We start from the raw sequence: 19,029 nt of genomic DNA on the forward strand, positions 1-19,029 counted from the left end.
ATATGCCACTAGGCCTATAGAAAGTCAAATTTATTTTCTTCACTATCGCCTCTTTTCATTTGTTAAGGCTTATCAATTTGATAATTTTACATATTTTTTCCGATAGAAAATATATTGTGGATTGTCAAATTGAGTAAAATTTACTTTTCTAGGATTAAATTTAGCATCTAATTTTTTTTTTTTTAAAAAAAAAAGAAACAACAAATCTCAATAAGTAAATGGTAATTATATATATATATATATATATATATATATATTTAAGTTCAAAGTCAAACTGGTTCCCTTTGTCTTTAATAGGATATGGAGAAATATTTATTATCAACGTGCAAAAATCATATAAAATATTTTGATTGCTAAATATAGAGAAAATATATGTAATTATTATTAGTGAAACTAAATCGATCCAACATATAAAATTCGATTTACATATTTTTAAAATGGTCTTTGTAAATCTAATAATAAACTACACTATAATTAAGATATAACTTATTTACTTCTTAGTCACACTAAACATTAAAATGGCATTTAATCATTCACAATTAAAATCATACCATAAAGTAGGAATTTCTACTATTTAATGAGTTGATCTTTCCTTGTTTACCGAAAACTTTACAATAATTTCTTAATCTCCTTAATTTTAATTTTTTCAATATCTAAAATTTATTTTTATTTTTTAGAAAAGAGTAGCAAATATATATATATATAATTTAAATTACAAAAAATTGAATTATAATTAAATCAAAACACACAAAAATAAAGTTGTAATTAATGTAATCGTAATATTTTATTATAAATAAATTCAATAGTAAGTTATTCACTTATAAATAAGAAAAATAAAAATAAAAATACGAGAAATTCATTAAACTGGAATCACCGGACTTTATGTGTGTGACCGTATATACTTTTAAAAAGATAATTTAGAAAAATTCCAAAATTAGACCCGGCTGGGTCACGTGTTAATGAGGGTTAAATTCGTCATTTTAAATATAATTTTTTTGCCTTTTCGAATTTGAGAGGCGAAAATAAAAAGACCGCCTCCCTTTCCTTCTCTTCTCCGCGCCTTAGTTATGTCCATTGAAACAGAATTACAGAACCATTTTCCTCTCACACTCCCTATCAAACCAAAAATTACTCCGTCAAGACAAAAACTAATTCTGCTTTCCTCTACAGAATGAAGGATTTGAAAATGGAGAGTTACAGTGGAGTTTCAGTGTTTATGTTCTCTTTGCTCTTTGCGGTATCGATCGTGGTGGTTATGGCGCTCTGTAGCGACCGTAGTATTTCACTCATAGATTTCTCTGTTTTCAGTTTAAATAACATTATCTCGACGGACGAGTTGCACAGAACTGTTTCTTCATCTGATCAGATTTTTTCTGTTGATGCTGGCGGGTCGATCTCTTATAATTCTTTCACGAACCAAACCAGAAACACGACACTAGTAGTAAGTTGAATTCTCCCTTTCTCTCTGATAGTATATCTGTTTTCTGTTTAATAACTATGTTTCGACGGAAGCGTCGCAGAGAAGTGCTTTGTCATCTGACGATATCAGGGCCGCTGATACAACGATCATAATAACTTGAATTCTCGCCTTCTCTCTCACCATAAATCTCTCTGTTTTAATCATAGAAATCGATACATAAAACAGTGAAATAGATATATCGATTCAGTGTTTGTATTGAAAGGCAAGGAATGATGGACAGATCGGAGATTCATGGAGAGAAAGATCAGTTGTTGATATGAATTATATGTAGTTGACTTTCAAATTTTTGTAACAAGAATTTCCTATTCCCGCTGACTCATATGATTTTCATTCCCACTGCCCCTTAATATATTCTGATTTTGTTCGGGACCGTCAAAACAACAATATCCAAATTTGCTTACTCTCTCTGCCTCTCTCAAGAGAGGTTTGGCATTTCTCTTTCATATTAATAACGCCCGGGTAATGGACGTGTTAATGTTACAGAGGAAAATCAAGAGGCTAGGCAGAGAACAAGCGCTAGAAAGAGGATTAGCGAGAGCACGTGCTTCAATTCTCAACGCCGTTTTGTCTCGAAACGTCTCTGTTACCACAAGGAACGACGGAGATATTCCTGCCGGAGAAGTGTATCGTAACCCCACCGCCTTTTATCAGTAAGATTTATTACCTTTTCTCGTCTTATTTCTAAGATTTATTACCTTTTCTCGTCTTATTTCCTTTTATTGAATAAACGAAAATTAAAATGGAAAAAAAATAATAATCTGCTTATTTAAGTGCCCGTAGCAGCTTTTTAAACTGCTTCACTTCTAAGGTACAACTAAACATCAAAATGTAGATACCTGATAATCATTTCTCTCAGTGTGTATGTGTGTGTATAATATATTTTGTATGTGTAATAGGAAACATTCTTTTAATTGACGCCAACAGTGAGTAAAGAGTGCGCGCACTCAAGACTCATTCCCTTTTTCAGAGTTCATATATGAGCCACCGGTGTATATCATCATGACGATTTAAAAAGCGGCGTCGGCATACTTATATATTTCGATGGAGGTCAATGCATTTGGTGTATTCTTTCTCTGGCTTTTCTTTTGAAAAGAGTTGCACGCTTTCTAGTGGAAATAAAATGAAGTTAGTCATGGCTAGTTATTACTTGTCTTGGGTTAGAAATCATGCGGTGGTGAGACCACCACAATCAAAAACTTGCTCCACCCAATTAGATTTCATCATGTTGCAATTTGCAAAACCATCATAGAGATCTAACTCTTTTTTTTAAGATTAAGAACGAAAACTAGTAGATGATCGTGTTATTAAAATTCCATTAAGATCCTACGCAATAATCTAGGACCAAGTCTTACAGTGATAGACTTTAATTTTAATGTCGCTCATCGGATCAGTCAGATCCGCATTAATATTGGGCGGCTTTCTGAACAAGGGCGTAATTTTTACCATAGCATGCTTAGGATACAGGTCTGGTTGTTAGTGACAGATAACAGATTGAGGTACAAAATAGTCACTCAACCTATCAAATTTTAACTACTAGCAACAAAGCCCATCTTATTTTCCAAAAAAAAAAAAAAAAAATTATATTAACTAGTAGATATATATTTTAGTAAATGTACACAAAAGAAGTGGGAGAAACTTTACTCGTGTATAAAATGCGCAGTGCCTAAAATACACGTTTAAGCAGTTATATATTCCATGTGACTAGAAATTATTTTGTGTAACAAATAGGGAGATGCAAAATTATTTTTTTCAATAGTTTTATAGATATTAATTTTAGTTTGATTAAAAAAATTATCAGGTGATATTTATACTACTTATTAATAAAAATATAATATCAAATTAATGTATAACTATTTTTGCAAAATAACTTTTGGCGCGAGATGTTTAATGACAAGTTTATGGTACATGGTATTATAAAATTTCAGGAGTTATTTGGAAATGGAGAAGATATTCAAGGTTTATATCTATACAGAAGGGGAGCTCCCGATCGTCCACGACGGACCCTGCAAGGATTTGTACACAACAGAAGGGAGGTTCATACAAGAGATGGAGCACGGATCCGGCACTAGCAGGTTCAGGACCAAGAATCCCTACGCCGCTCACGTTTACTTCATGCCCTTCAGCGTGGCGTGGATGGTCAAGTATATATACAGGCCAACCAGTTTTGATATCAAACCGCTGAAACAGTTCGTGTCCGATTATGTGAAAGTAGTATCCACCAAATATCCTTTTTGGAATAGAACTAATGGAGCTGACCACTTCATGCTTGCCTGTCATGATTGGGTGAGTTGCCCTCTTCTCTACTCTTTTTCCTCGTTTTGTTTCTTTTGTGCTAAAGCATCAATTTGCTGTTGGGATTAAAACGAAAACTACAAATTGTTAGGGGTTGAAAAACAAACTACCTAGTTGGAGGGATATATTAGAAATTTACCGAAAGTAATATCAATCTTCCATTTGATAAAAACAGGATGCTTAGTTCCAAGGATACATGTCCTATTTATAGCCAATTCTAACCGACTTGAAAAAAGAGAATTTTCAGCACCATGCTTACCACCTTAAGACAACTAATTTCAAATCAACCCCCTAATGAAAAGAAAATTAATTAAATATTCTAACATTTGTCATACCCTTCTTTTCTTTGGAATCTGTGGCTGGCATTCGTGGAAAATTAGAAGTGTTTCACTGGTTAGAATATCCATAAATATGTTCTATACCGTTTATCTCATTCAAAAAGGTTTCAAGTGGTTTAACTCATCTTCAAAAAAATTCAAATGAACCAATAATACCAAAACCTAACTATAATTACTCGGCACTCATTTTGCATTAACAATAAAGAGGAGTCTTAGAGGTTCCTACTACACCTAGATTTTCATTATCAAAGTATAACAATTGAAACAGCATAAGAGGATCATTGGGTATGGTTTCTTACGGCCATGAAAAAAAAATGAACTGTCTCTTCGTTTTCGGACGTGTATGTATAAGAAACGCGAAACTTAAAAGATTACTTTGTCTTATTCCAGGGACCTCACACATCAAAGGCAAACCCATTCCTCTACAACACATCAATCCGAGTCCTGTGCAACGCCAACACATCCGAGGGCTTCAACCCAAGAAAAGATGTGTCCCTCCCCGAAATAAGCCTCTATGGAGGTGAATTAGTGGAGAAACTCCGCTCTCCGCCACCGTTGAATGCCCCACGACCGCACCTTGGCTTTTTTGCAGGCGGACTTCACGGCCCAGTCCGCCCCATCCTCCTCCAACACTGGAAAGGCCGAGATAACGATATGCTTGTTTACGAATACCTTCCCAAAGACCAAGACTACTATTCACTCATGCTCCAGTCCAGGTTCTGTCTTTGCCCTAGTGGGTATGAAGTGGCCAGTCCTCGAGTTGTTGAGGCAATATTCTCGGATTGTGTGCCCGTAATTCTATCGGTGAATTATGTTTTACCATTTAGTGATGTCTTGAAGTGGGAAGCTTTTTCGGTACAGGTTGACGTATCAGAGATTCCAAGGTTGAAAGAAATCCTATTGGCAGTTCCTGAAGAGAAGTACAGAAGGCTTAAAGCAAACTTGAGACTTGTCAGGAGACATTTTGAGCTGAACCAGCCGGCTAAGAGATTCGATTTGTTTCATATGATATTACACTCGGTTTGGCTGAGAAGAATCAACACAAGACTTCTTGCATCTCTATAGATACTTAGTGCTATACATAATACAAGCCCGTGTTTTTTTTATTTTTTCCCCCCTTTTAACTCTTTTCCAATGATATATAGCGTGTTGATTGATAAAGTTTGTGCTTTCTAGCAGTGTAATTGTGTAAGAGATAATCAAGATTTGGAAATATACGCAGAGATTTCAGAAACTAGGCAAAAGACAGGAACAGAAGCTGCTCTTAACAGGTAAACAGATATCCTAAATGATAGAATCATGAGAAATCATATCTGTTTATTTACATTGAATTGCAACCTCAATTAATCTTGTTTACACACAAGCCGAGCTTATTTACACACCTCTAGGAACATACCTGCCTATGCTATTCACCCTAATTAATTCATCATTTGATTGGAATGAAGTTGTGGGAGAAGCGTTCTATTTGAGATTTCAGCATCCCTCCGAGAGAGAAACGGGACCGTTCTGGCGACGAGCTTGGTTGTGTGCTGCTGTAATTGATAAAATCATTCTTGACTGCAACTTGTATTGGTTCTCCCATCTCTCTCTTCACTGACTCAACAAACTCCATGTCGATTTTATTCCCTGAAATGTCTCGTAAGTAGAAAGTATTCACTGCTTTCTCTCCCTGCGTTGCCACATCTGCACGAACAACTGTAAGGCCGTTCTCTCGTAGAACCCGAGTTATGTCCGAGAGCAGACCTACTCTATTTTCTGCGCGTAACTCTAGCCTCACCCCCTGCAATTAACCATTAAATTCATTTTCCCATTAATTTATACACTTAAGAAGACTGTCTTGTATGGGCGACGTCGTTTAATGTGAATGCACATAGAAATCTCACCTCGCAGACCCGACGTTCTATTGCAGCCTCTAAGCATTTTGTTACTCTTTCTTTCTCGCTCTCTGTGTATAATGCGCACCCATTCATATGTCGGATAAAGTATTCCTGGAAATTTAAACAAAACCCTGATAAATCATTATGCCAATTCAAAGAAATACGTTATTTTATTCCTTTAATTATTAAGAAATTAAATCAAACTGATATAAGTACCTGGAAAGCATAATCTCCATGGGAATGAACAGAGGCATGAAAAATAACGTATTGCATGTCAATTAACGTGCATACTGTATCGAACATAAGCCTGAGTCGATCCTTGCACTCCACGTTCACAATCGAATACCTTCTCTCCTCGCAATTATCAATAGACACCACTGTGCTATTCCTCGCCTCCTGATCCTTACACGCTGCCACCGCTGCGGCCTTTGATGACCTTGATTTAGTGGGTTCACACGGCCCGTCAAAATCCCTAACGGAGAGCATCAGCTGGTGCAACCGTCTCTCTACGTTGCTCACGACGTTAGCGTGACTGCCGTCAACCGGCGCGTGGAACTCTGTTGTCTTCATCTCGTCAGGGTTGACATGGATTCCGCTTGATAAGTCATCCGTTGTGGTGGCGCGTAGGACGGTTGTCAGATGGTCCTCGATGGAGGCGAGGCGGTGGGGGTCGTCAATTGGCGTGTGGGTGGACTGGTCGGAGATGTAAGCGACGCACGCTAGGCGCGCGTTGTGGCTCCACGCGTGGGCTTCGACGACGTTGCAGTGGAGGTCCGCCAGAGCCGCGGATATCTCGGAGAAGAGACCGGGACGGTCCGTTCCAGTCATCTCTATTGCGGTGGCCTCTGTGGGGTCACGTTGGTCGAAGGATGAAGATGATGATAATGATGAGGACGAGGATGGTGATGACGATAAATCGACGTCGTTTTGGGTGTAAATCTTGGCCTTCGGCGAGTTTGGTATGTCCCTAGTTGAACCAATCGCCTGCATATACGTATAGTCTGAGTTTCTTCTTATAGTGCCATATATTTGCGTGCATATATACAATGTACATATATATAAGATTAAGAATCACGAAATATTAAAAAAGTTTCAGGTTGAACAAATTATTACCTGCTGGATATAGTTGATAATGTTTGGATCTTTAAGTTTGTTGCCATGCTCATCTTTGACATGGAAAACTACAAATTAATTGAACGCATAGATTCATTATGTATGTACATGTGATAATAATATATATACACGTTAACATCGATGAGAGTATATATATATATAGTTTTTTTTTTAGTATGACTGAAATCCGATACCATCCATGAACCATCCCCCATCGGAGGAAATGTAGCCTTTGGAAATAAAAAGGTTGACGTCCGTCAAAATTTGCACCACTTCCAGGAGGAGGCCCTGCTTCTTCACGCTATTAACCTGCACCCTCATTTCACACCATTGATTCTCCCCATCAATTATTCCATCATATTTGATCAGACGGTATAAAAACTCTTATCATATATATGTGTACCTTGACAATGGTGCAGTCCTCCAAAGTTTCATTGTCAATACAAACTCTACAGCTGCAAGGGAGAAGAAGAAGAAGAAGCTTCGCGTCATATGATCAGACGACTGAGATTTTCTCCGTTGTGTAACGATCATGATCAAGAATTGAGATTGTAGGGACGTGAGACACACAGGATCAAAAGGCTTGAAAAGTGTACTTACATGGGACCGTATATCCTCTCTGGAAGATTGGCAAACTCAGGATCGAAGTATGGCCAACAAACTTTCTTCATGCTGCCAATTATATATATATATATAAGTATATATGCCCGACCAAATGGAGAGAAATGGTCAAAAACTGATCGATCCAGAAAATTTAAGGCCTAGCTATCTACGTTTTTTTCATCATTTAAACGCCACAAACACACACACGTATGGTATACAAATCTGAGGAAGAAAAGAACGCCATACTATATAGATGTATAGTTACCATAATCAAATTTTCCCCAAACAGATTGAATATCCATCCTATTTTTTTTATAATTAATTAATGGATTCATATACATAAAAATAATTTATAAATCACAGAGTTCACCTGCCAAACGAACTTGATTAGTTCATATGGCAGGATCCCTTCTCATGTATGCATCCAACAAAAATACGAAGAAGAAGAAATTTAAATTAAAAAATGAAGAATATTTAAAGGAAAAATAGGTGAATGTCAAGTTCAGAAATTAATTAACAAACTTAATCTAATCAAGAACAACTTACACAGGCTTTTTTTTTTTTTTTTTTTTTACATAAACCCAGCTCAGAAACAACCTTGCAATGCCTAGAAGAGATATCTCCTCAGAATTCGCCTTGAGATTTTAGAAATTTAGAGGAGGAGAAACTAAATTATATATACATATAATAATTATATATTATATGTACATATATTGTTTGCCGAAAAACAAAATGCTGTTAGGTTAGCATATTCCATTATTACCGTCTGTCAATATATATATATATATATATGTATATAACATGGAGATTTGAAAGAGAGAGAGAGAGTAGTGACTTGGTATTTGTGGATTAGGAGAGCATGAGATTTGAAAGCTTAAAATAGAAAGTAAGAATGTATGGAAGAAATTGATTTGGGAAAAAATGAAAGAAGGGTGTAAGAAAGGAGAGGAGGGGACGCAGGAAAGTCAAATAACATTTATCGGCTATGATGGGTTGAATTTTATTGTTATTAAATTATTTTGACCTTTCTTCTTCTTCTTCTCACTTCCTTTTTTTTTTCTCTCCTAACCCACATGTCTCCTTAAACAACGAAAGAAGAACTAAAATTCGCCTAACAGGTAATGACCAAGTTGGGTTTGTACGTTATGCATTTATGGTGTAAATTATACACTAAATCAAACAATAAGTTTAAGGGGTTGTAATGATTAAGTTGATTTAAGTTTTACAGAGTTTATATCTTATTGTTGTGAGAAAGAAAATTAGTAATGATTAAATTTTTTTAATTAAAATAATTATAATAAGTTTAAAATACAATATGATTCTTTTTTTTTTTTTTTAATTTTATATTTCACATCCAACTTTGAAGCTGAATTTTCATATCATGAGTTTTAACATTTGTATATAGATTGTTATTTATAACAAAATAGTATTTATTTATGAGTAAGAGATTTTTTTTTTTATAGAAAAAAACATCATAGACTAATATTTAATTGGCCATCAAAAAGATTAATGATCATACCTTAGACACTCTTTATTTAACTACACTTTTTTCTAATGTTTTCCGTTGCACTTCAGATTGAAAAGATCTTAATTCATATGTACACTCAATCCTTCTAAAGTGTATGTATGTGTATATATTTACAATCAATTCGATAATTTTTATTTTTAATTAATTTTGAGAAGAAATACCTCGCAAAAGATTGTATAAACCGGTCTTGCTCATACGAGAAATATGGTCCTTTAGAAATCCTCTTATTTTTAGTTTTAATTATTTTTATATTAATTTAATAAATTTTTTAACTTAATAAATTTTCTAAAAATAAAAACAATTTCGATGCGCAAAACTATTGTGATTATGTATTAAAATTTTAATAGGAAAACAAAAAATAAATAGAGATATGATTTGAATTGAATCAAACCCACCTAGTTCTCTGTTTGATTTCCATTTTTCATGCTTTATGTGTCATACCAAACTTGGTCCTGTAATTTTGATGTAATATCATTGAGCCTGTTAGTATGCATATTCCAAAACGTGTGACTAAAAATTTTTGGCCATTCGGTCACGCTACGCTGGTAACACAATTTTGATTAGGAAAAATATAATGATGATTACAAGGGGAGTCATTATTATTATCATTACGATGCATAGTCCTGATGTGCCAACCAAATTTTTTCTTCCACCAGAAGGAATTTCCAAATTTCTAGAGGGTCATATCTTTTCACTTTTGGTAGTTTGATTTTTATTGGATCAAAATTTGTCAACTCTTTTTAATCTAGCATTTAACTTTTTGTCATTTTATATGAAATTACTAAGCTATTATCTTACATTTATAACTTATTTAGCTTTGAAATTTACATGTTCAGAGTTACTAGAAAACTAAGTGGGTTTTGGGCAAGATAGCAAAACATCCAAATTCCAATAACTGAAGTATCACAAACAATTTGAAGTTTAATTGGAGCCAGACCTAACTAAACACAAGATTTAAATTGCGGTGGTAAACCAATATGGATTTGTTGGTTCATTCCTGTCGGACACGATGTAATAAATTACGCTCCAATAACACTTCCCAGAGGGAGGCCACAACCAGGAGACTGACTTCTAATTATGATGCTACCCACCGGCCAATGATTATTACAATCTGACATCTCTATAATTTATATGGCAATCTCTTTTCTCGGTTTGCCCATGGAATTGAAGAACAAGACGAATAATATTAACTTGTTTTTTTGGCACATTTCAAGGTAACATCATTCTGTTTCATGTGAAATGCTTCGACCACCACAAGGACTTGATGTAGAGGGTCTTCTTCCAATTATTTGGAAAACTTGTTCTGTGCCTCTTTAAGAAATATTTCATAGTACTTAAATCATTTTAATACTATTAAACAATCATAATAGATTTTTACTCCCTCATCCAGACAGGGAACGTAAGGAAATAGAATATTATAAGAAAAGATGGGACAAGACCATTCACAAAACTTTCTAAAAAGGCCTATAATTAACTTTTAAAGAAAAAGAAGCAAATAGGTATGGCATTTCTAACTGTTAGTTCCATTGGATGCAGCATTCGTTCTTCACAATGATTCAATCTAATACTATTACCCTGCTGCTCATCCATATCTTCTTCACTTATTCCTCTCTTCTCCAACAGTCCTACCAGTCCAAATGCCAAGAAAGAGATAAAAAAAAAAATACTCAGAAAAAGCAGACCATCCCTTCATATTGAGATGTCACCCCAGCTCTTCTATTTTACGTCAACAAATGGAAAGAAACTTTACTCTCTTGGAATTTTTTTCAAGTATGGTTGAACCAGGGTCCAACAGCGCCATTCACATGCCCATTACTGTGAATCCCAACACTGTTTGGGATTAGCGATGGGGGCAACCCAACAGCCATTGGAGGTGACGCAGTTGGGTATAGCCCGTGATTATGTGGGAGAGTATGGGGACTCACAAGAGGACTGCCCGCAGGACTTCCTTTACGCTGTTGGAGGGCATGAATATGCCTCAGCCCCTCCTCGTGAATTCGTGCCAGTGTGTCCAACTCTTTCATCGATAAAGCTTCCAGCCCAGCCCCATACAAGGGAGCATGTCGTGTCATTTCTTCTTGAAGTGAAGCCTCGAGGGTGTGAATATATTGCTGTATATAACATACAAAAAGGCCAAAATAAGCATGGTGGCTAAAATTCATATTGCAACGCAGAATCACCACATGATAAATGATGATAATGGATAAGAAAGAAGTATAAAGCTTTAAGCTAAGACAAACCTGGCATGCTTGCAATTTTGACTCCATGCCGTCAATATACGCCTCACACCGGGCAACCTGCTCTTCCTTTTCCCGCTTTTCTCCTTCGGTTTGCCCGACTGTTTGAGTTAAGCGCCGAACTTCATCCTCAAGTGACTGACGGATTTCTTCACGGGTGACATTCTCAGTTGCAAATCGTTTCAACTCTTCATCAAATCTTTTCCGAGCAGCTTCAGCACTCTTTAGCCTTTCAGCAAGAGCATTTTTCTCCTTTACAACTCTCTGTCAAATATATATTAATGTTAGATATAGCAGCCACCGACCAGTCACAAAACTAGGCACCAAATAAATGCAACGCTGGAAAGTTAGACGCATTGCTTCCATTAAGAGATCAGGTCAAACAAAATTGGAGAGGAAAATTAATGTCTCTGAATGTAATTCTAAATCTATTTTCAACACCTTCTTGTCCCAAGCAATGAGTCACCGGATATTTTAGTGGAAAATAATTTAGCACAAGATAAAAAATAAAATAAGATATTTAATCAGGCACCAGTAAAGAATCTTGACCACAACCGGCATAAAGTAGAAGAAATTGAAGAGGCAAAATAGCTTTTTAGGACCTTTTCTCATCCAACTTCTTTGTGTCTATGTAGGTTGACGCGTATAAATTTGCTTTCTCTAGTATGTATTTAAAATTTGAAGAGAGCAGAAACTCCAGAAAACAAATGCAGGAAACAATGTGGCTATATATATCTATTTCTAAATAACAGGTGAATCTATTACCTTCAACTCATCACGTTTCCGGGACTTCAATTGGGAGAGTTGTGTCTCTGCTTCATGAAGACGATCCTGGAGAGCTTTCTTATCAGCTGAGAGTTTCGCAATTTCATCATCACGCTCAGAGCGAATCCACTCAAGTTGACTCTCTACTTCCTGCATCTGCTCAGAATGTTCCTTCTTTTCCCGAGCAAACCGATCCATCTCAGCCCTCAATTCAGACTGCCATTTTATATGGTACATCAATTTTAGATGTAATCCCGAAAAAGAAATTAAAATGGAACAGCAATTCCCTGACCATATTAACAGCAAAAATCAAATATGTACCTTGAGACGATTGTTTGCAGCCTCAGATTCACTCAATTTTTGAGATAAAATAGCTTTCTCTCGTACCATATTTGAAATTTCAGCTTTTCTATCATCACGCAGGCGAATAATCTCATCTTCACTCGCACATAATTGGTGCCAAAGAGCTGCCCGGTCAACATTTGCAAGTTCAGCAACCTCCCTCATCATGGTCAACACAGGTCTAATGATCTCCTGCTCATCGCATGCCAAAATTACCAAAATATCCAAATCTAAATCTAATTCACGACTACTATCTGTGGTGCTGGTGGCACGATCTACAAGCCTCTTCAGCATCCTCCCTCTGTAGGACTCATCTGCATACCATTTGAATAATATTGTATAAAGCATCTTCACAAAGCCCCTCACACGAAGATCTCTAGAGAGAGCCAATGTCTCAGCAAGACCAAGAACTGAAGTGAAGTCATCCCGGTGAGCTCTAAGCTGCTCACTCACTTCTCCTTCCACTAAAGCATCTGCATGCCGAAAATTTTCATCAACAAATCTAGCAGTAAGATTCAATCTTTGAGCAAGACGCCTTTCCAGGGCCACGGCCACGGACTGAGCAACAATGGCCCCTCGAGCCACAGCTCTCTCAAATGTTTGAGAAGCCTCAACAGCAAGGCAAGGGATTGATAACATCTCAATCAAAATGTAAATGTCAGAAAAATGACGGCTAGCACTGAAAGCTTGATCATCCATCATGTGCAACCTTTCAGAAGTAGCTCCATTTTCACCAAGCAAAAAGAGTCCACATGGCAATGTCGAGCAATTATCACCAAAATCATCATCACAATCTATATCTCTAAGTGTGGTTTCTGCAACATCACCCCAACTATTAACAGTTTTACTCAAAAAGTCAAGCACACAAGCAGAAACATCCACACCCAAATCTTTTAGCCTAACACGAACAGCTCTGACCTACAGAAGAGGAAAAAGAATTTCTTAAGATTAGCAAGGTGTGCACATAAATAGGCAAGAAACATAAGCTCATATAAAAAAATCCATACTGCTTCAGGAAGATGTTGGCATTGGGAAGCTGCTTTAAAAATAAAATCAATGGTTGCAGCAAGAGGTTCGTCGTTTGCATCTCTCAAAAGCCCAAAAGATTGAAATAAGATGCGTTCCCACACCTCACTGCCACATTCCAGTTGAGTAAGAGCACCAAATACCTGAGAACATAATATATATTCTAGTAAAGAGATGAAGGATGAAGCATGAATTCACTATAGAAGGAAATATAAGCAGCACATTTTATGAGCTTTGGATAATTGTTCCAACAGCATCATACTCTCTTTAAATTCTAAACAGATCCCTGAAAAATAGACTTTAACAAGGCCCTCTGTAGAGTAAAATAAATGAATGGATTCCAAGAGATTATCTTACAGGTATTCGTAGTGCAGGTTCAGCATCTGGCTTCTGAAGTCTTTCTAGAAGTGCATAAGCAGCCAGAGGATGCTCTGAATGCTCAACCAACTTGGGTACTAAAGTAACTAGATCCGGTTGCAAATGCTTAGGAGCTTTATCTAATACGAGCGCAATTTTTTGAGCAGATTGAGGCCGTCTTCTTGGCTCAGGACAGCCTTGTGGAACAGCTCCATCAAGAGCTCTCAGTGAGTTTATTATTAATCCTAAAAGTTCCTCAGATTGCTCAGGCCACTTTGTCTGACAATTCAATTTGTTCGCACAGTTCAGAAAATGAAAAAGTTAAGTTCAACATTTATACAACATCAACTCACATTTCATACCTTAGAGCGAACTGAAGCACTTTCAAATGTACCCCCAGCATTTGTTTCTGGTGGACAAATAGGCTGTCCAGGAACAGCTTTTTCTGCAATATCAACCCCATTCATATCAGAACTTTGGACAGCAGGTGCACTGGTACCATCATCTACACCAGAGTCCAATCTCTCATACAAAGGATAATGAGCAGATTCTGTTGCTCCACTGTCCCTATCAGATTCCACTGGACTAGCAGCTCCACTGCCATCAGTAGTAGTTTTTGAGTTTCTTTCAGAAGATTCACCATGAGAAGCTCCTTCTGAAGGTTGGCAGCATTCAACCATTATATCCAAGAGTAAGTCAATAATTGCTTGCTGCAAAACTTTAACCCCCATTAGCAAATTCATCAAACTGGGGGAAGATTCATCAGCCTTCATTACCTTCTTCCCATCATTACCAGAGAGCTTTGTTGGAAGAAGCAAACGCTTTACTTTAGCAGGGTCATCAAGATAAACCCGAAGTCCAGTCAGAAAACCAGCAATCGCACCAGCATCCATCAGAAGCTTTTCTCGTAAAGTGACCTGAGGCTGGGAAGGATTATCACCATAGGAGAGGTGAAATCCAGCTCGAGACAGAAGGTTTCTAAAGATGTCTTCTTCATCTCCACTTATTCCTTCACTGTCTTCAGAATCAATGAGTTCATCAGGATCAGTTGTTAGAGCATCCTGATCATCCTCAGAAGCTAAAACCTGATAGAATGAAGACCACAGATGGGCAAACACTTAAACATATTACAAGCTACAGAATAAGGAGAATAATGAAACCAAAATCCAACTAATGACTCTAAAATGTCCAATAACCAGATTAATTAGAACCACTGACCTCTAAGTCCGAAAATTCAAACCATGGGCAGCAATCCAATATTTCACAAACAAAAACAACCGTGTCACGGACAAGAAACCCTGCATCAGCTTCCAACATATCTGACACCTTCATGAATTGCAAAACAGAATTATTCCATGTCTTTGTACAAATAGAAGACTCCTTCCATACAGTTTTGGCTGGGTTCTTCTGATTCACCACAGCCATTCTGTACCTGACCCAGAAGTTCTTGTCTGGGTCACTACCAACAGACTGATCACTTTCTAAGTATATACATATGGTGTCAAAAGACTCATATACACCTGCATCATGACAAATCGAACCATCAATCAACCCAAGCAACTCAAAAAACAATAACCACATGCTCAATGCATAAAGATAAGGAACAAAAACCCACCAATCCGAAGCTCACATCCGCCAGCTTGGAAGAATTTGCTAAAGATTTTTCGGGTTTCCATTATTTCCTTGAAGGACAAGAAGTTCTCCACTTTCCATGTAAAAGAACTTCTTTTCCCAACCTTATCTAAATGGGAACCAACAACTGCCAAGTCAGTATCCCGATCAGTAAAATCCTGCACTACAGATGTCTCTTTCAGAATCAGAACCTCTGCAGAGAATACAACTGTGTCCTGAACAAGAAATCCAGAATCTTGATCAAAGAGACTGGTAAGTGTTACAAATTCACGCCAACCCCAATCCTTTGCCGCTTTAGAGTAGCGATTCTGAGATTCCTTCATGACAGATTTCTCCTCCATCCTTTGATTCACAACTGACAATCGATGACTCACAAAACAGCTCCAATCATTAGAAGTATTTCGCGAATCCGTGACTTCAAGAAAAACTGAAAGATGACATGGTGGCTGGGACTGCCCTGATACCATCAAGCGTGTGGGAAATTTTCATCAGTGTGCTCACATAAAGTTCAACCAAGTCACCATCAGATACGTTACATAACCACATAAGTAACAGTAGAATGTTTCTGAAAACCTACTACTCAAAGTGGCTAAGTCACAGACCTATGCGTAATCCACAGGCCAAAGTCGAAATGACTTAAAACACGAGGACGAAAAACATAATCTATCAAGAAATGCATTGAGGGGGCATATGAAAGATTGACTAACATTTTCGAGGCATGCCATGAACAAACTCCATACAAGCATAACATTGTTGCCTACAGGTATATTTTGTCCTAAGCTATGAAGCTGTCCAGATTCTCTATAGGAAAGATGCTATCCAGAATTAAAAATGATCAACAAGAACATTATCAGTGCAATCTAAGGTAATGAAAAAATCTAACTGCCAGTTACTACATACACATCAACAACGATTTTTCATGTTATTCTGTATCTATTATTGATCGAAGCCAAACATAATCTAGAGCTATCAGCAGAGACAAATATTAACAGATTACCCAATACAGGAAATAAATAATTCTTTAGGGAGAAAGTCTTACATACCACGAGGATAAACAATGAGGCGGCAGTCCCTGTTACCAATCTGAAACCTCCTGCTCTTAATGCATAGACCAGTAATCTTCCTTTTCTTCAAAAGATCTTTCAATTTAGTGAAGTTTTCAATCCTCCAAGTGAATTTGCCCAAATGTCCATCAGATTTCCTGGCCCCACTCCCACTTCTTACACCAATCAGACCCCCATTCTTAGAGAAGCTACTGAATTCTTTAATCACATGAAATGAGGTACTAAACACAGCAGTATCATCCACTAAAAACCCGGAGTCTTGGGCAACAAAATCAGACATCTTCATATAGTCATTCCACCCCAAGCTTGTGTTATCCCCACTCTTGTTATCTGCTGCAAATCTCCCATAAGAATCTCTGTGCATGTGATTGGAACCAGGCTTCTGGTTCAATACTGACATTCTAAATAGACACCAACAACTCCTATCAGACACGACAGTCTTCTCCGTATCCTTGCTCTCCAAACACATAGACAAATACTCTTGCCCATTAACGGAGCTCTGATACACACTAATCCTCAAGTTACACTCTCCAGCAGGGAAAACCGGGCTCATTATCTTCTGCGTCTTAATCATCTCCTTAAACAAGCTAAAATTATGCACTTTCCATGTAAATTTTCCACTCAAGACATCAGATACGGGGCCCGCAACTACGGACGAAGAAATCGTCGAGGAAGATGACGATTGTATATCATTATTATCTCGCGTGAAATTAACGGATTCGTTCAAGATTAAAATATCAGCAGTTATAAGAACGGAATCGTTGTTTGACACATAACCTAATTTGGAATCGAAAACAGTAGATGAAGGCGTGAAATCGCACCATCCATGAGATTTCTTCTTGCTAGAGAAACGGTGCCACGAATCCCGATGAATAGTCTTGGAATCATCGAGCAGGTTGACGATGGCGAGACGGTAACTGGCGAAGCAGTCCCATTTTGACGACGATGTGCCCCGCGGGTCCATGATTTGGAGGTAAATGGATATGTACCCTGGCAAAGCCTGAGAGTCCCCCTTAGGGTACACCAGTAGGCGACAATCATACCCTCCCACCTCAAAGTACTTACTCCAGAGTGCCCTAGCCTTGATTCGTGGAAAATTGTGGACCGTCCATCGGCACACAGCTGAATACTCGCCCCGCCGATCGACGGTTACCGTCTCCTGCGCCCCGCCGCTGCCGTCCCTGGACCCTACCACCAAGTCCTCCGCCGCCGCGATGGAAGACATCGGTTTCTCCAACGATATCGATGCTGAGGCAATGGTGGTTGCGGTTGATGTTGACGGCCTCGATGATGAGGTGGCTATCTGTGATTGGTCCGATATAGCGGGTGTAGAGGAAGATAAGGAGACCGTCTCAGATGAGCTTTGCTTCATTGCTTGTTGGGGTTTCTCTCTCTCTCTCTCTTCCTCGTTAACTCTCTGGTTTTTATTATTATCGATCAAATTCTATGTAGAGAGAGAATGTGGGGGGAGAGAGATATGCGGGTGAAAGCCGTGAGAGGGTAGAAGGAGGCTTTGGAGTTCGGACAATAAGAGGCGCATGATAGTTAACCTGCGCACCCTGTTTTCCCTCTGTTTTTTTATGCTAGCAAGGGTTGATAGTGATAGAATATACCAATCTATATCAACGATCAGAGAGACAACTGCACGGATGCCATTGGTTAGGTAGACTAATTTCGGGCTATCAAACCATCAATGGCTCCACGTGTGCCGGGCCCCACAAGGGTTGGGACCCAGTTACCAGGGCATGCTAGCGTGATGGATCGTGCAGGGATAATACTCTGTGCCATCTTCCATCTGTTCAACAGATCCAGCTAGCCCAGGTTGATTGGTTGGATCTGCACCGTTGGATTGTTTTACTAATACGATGTGTATCCAGTCAAAACATTTTGATGAACATCGTTAGTGAGAATCTACCAATCAGAGTTTGACATTTCATGGTATCCGATTGGGTCCAGAGATACGTGTAGTATCTGGACGCTTCTCTGATGTTCATATCGGGCCCAGCAGCATAAAGAATATGGGATGCCTGACAAAAATATTTTATATAAATATATATATATATATATACTCTCTTTTTTAAAAAAATAATAATAATGCTATTTAATTTAATTTATTTTTTCTCTATCCATATTTTTGGACCCAATGGATGACCTTATTTATCTATTAATACCAACATATTTTATAACATTATCAAACATTTTCTTAACAAATAAATTATAAGAGACGAAATGATAACAAGGTTAATGCTGTATTACAATGTTATTATATAAATATAATATGGTGATTTATAGTACCGATGTAAAACTATAGTTATTTTGTACAATTATAATACAATTTATTATTGTATTATATTTTTAATAATAAATATATGAAT

General features: G+C 37.5%; 3 protein-coding genes across 4 annotated transcripts; 1 reads left to right on the forward strand and 2 right to left on the reverse strand.

Annotated features, from left to right (window-relative positions):
• The first annotated feature begins 977 nt into the window (after positions 1 to 977).
• On the forward strand, positions 978 to 5,999 carry LOC110806441 (Exostosin family protein). Its single transcript, XM_022031316.2, has 5 exons — positions 978 to 1,441; positions 1,964 to 2,130; positions 3,406 to 3,763; positions 4,501 to 5,381; positions 5,556 to 5,999. Exons 1-4 carry the CDS (start codon positions 1,172 to 1,174, stop codon positions 5,173 to 5,175), a joined length of 1,470 nt encoding a protein of 489 aa, XP_021887008.2. The 5' UTR covers positions 978 to 1,171; the 3' UTR covers positions 5,176 to 5,381; positions 5,556 to 5,999.
• On the reverse strand, positions 5,405 to 8,457 carry LOC110806443 (ACT-like superfamily protein). Of its 2 annotated transcripts, none has more exons than XM_088206871.1 (8): positions 8,301 to 8,457; positions 7,701 to 7,772; positions 7,504 to 7,555; positions 7,295 to 7,409; positions 7,101 to 7,168; positions 6,204 to 6,971; positions 5,994 to 6,098; positions 5,405 to 5,890 (listed from the first exon to the last, which is right to left on the reverse strand). In XM_088206871.1, exons 2-8 carry the CDS (start codon positions 7,769 to 7,771, stop codon positions 5,537 to 5,539), a joined length of 1,533 nt encoding a protein of 510 aa, XP_088062997.1. In that variant the 5' UTR covers position 7,772; positions 8,301 to 8,457; the 3' UTR covers positions 5,405 to 5,536. The 2 variants fall into 2 exon arrangements, with proteins under 2 accessions (XP_088062997.1, XP_021887010.1); XM_022031318.2 differs by having other exon boundaries at positions 8,250 to 8,457.
• A 2,174-nt stretch (positions 8,458 to 10,631) lies between these two features.
• LOC110806437 (TRAF-like family protein) lies at positions 10,632 to 18,180 on the reverse strand. Its single transcript, XM_088206869.1, has 10 exons — positions 16,634 to 18,180; positions 15,574 to 16,047; positions 15,177 to 15,478; positions 14,321 to 15,043; positions 13,959 to 14,237; positions 13,583 to 13,744; positions 12,555 to 13,493; positions 12,234 to 12,449; positions 11,472 to 11,732; positions 10,632 to 11,342 (listed from the first exon to the last, which is right to left on the reverse strand). Exons 1-10 carry the CDS (start codon positions 18,024 to 18,026, stop codon positions 10,998 to 11,000), a joined length of 5,094 nt encoding a protein of 1,697 aa, XP_088062995.1. The 5' UTR covers positions 18,027 to 18,180; the 3' UTR covers positions 10,632 to 10,997.
• Between the last annotated feature and the right edge of the window lie 849 nt (positions 18,181 to 19,029).

Source organism: Carica papaya, chromosome 7 (assembly GCF_054855325.1).
Source record: "Carica papaya isolate Zhongbai chromosome 7, ASM5485532v1, whole genome shotgun sequence".
NCBI classification, from domain to species: domain Eukaryota; kingdom Viridiplantae; phylum Streptophyta; class Magnoliopsida; order Brassicales; family Caricaceae; genus Carica; species Carica papaya.

Coding starts and splice junctions, on each gene's coding strand:
- LOC110806441 (XM_022031316.2), top strand. CDS start 1,172: ATGAAGGATTTGAAAATGGAGAGTTACAGTGGAGTTTCAGTGTTTATG. Junction 1,442..1,963: donor CCAGAAACACGACACTAGTA/GTAAGTTGAATT, acceptor TTAATGTTACAG/AGGAAAATCAAGAGGCTAGG. Junction 3,764..4,500: donor TGCTTGCCTGTCATGATTGG/GTGAGTTGCCCT, acceptor GTCTTATTCCAG/GGACCTCACACATCAAAGGC.
- LOC110806443 (XM_088206871.1), bottom strand. CDS start 7,771: ATGAAGAAAGTTTGTTGGCCATACTTCGATCCTGAGTTTGCCAATCTT. Junction 7,410..7,503: donor AGGACTGCACCATTGTCAAG/GTACACATATAT, acceptor ATGAGGGTGCAG/GTTAATAGCGTGAAGAAGCA. Junction 7,169..7,294: donor TGGGGGATGGTTCATGGATG/GTATCGGATTTC, acceptor ATTAATTTGTAG/TTTTCCATGTCAAAGATGAG.
- LOC110806437 (XM_088206869.1), bottom strand. CDS start 18,026: ATGAAGCAAAGCTCATCTGAGACGGTCTCCTTATCTTCCTCTACACCC. Junction 15,044..15,176: donor TTGAATTTTCGGACTTAGAG/GTCAGTGGTTCT, acceptor TCATTCTATCAG/GTTTTAGCTTCTGAGGATGA. Junction 14,238..14,320: donor GTGCTTCAGTTCGCTCTAAG/GTATGAAATGTG, acceptor TTGAATTGTCAG/ACAAAGTGGCCTGAGCAATC.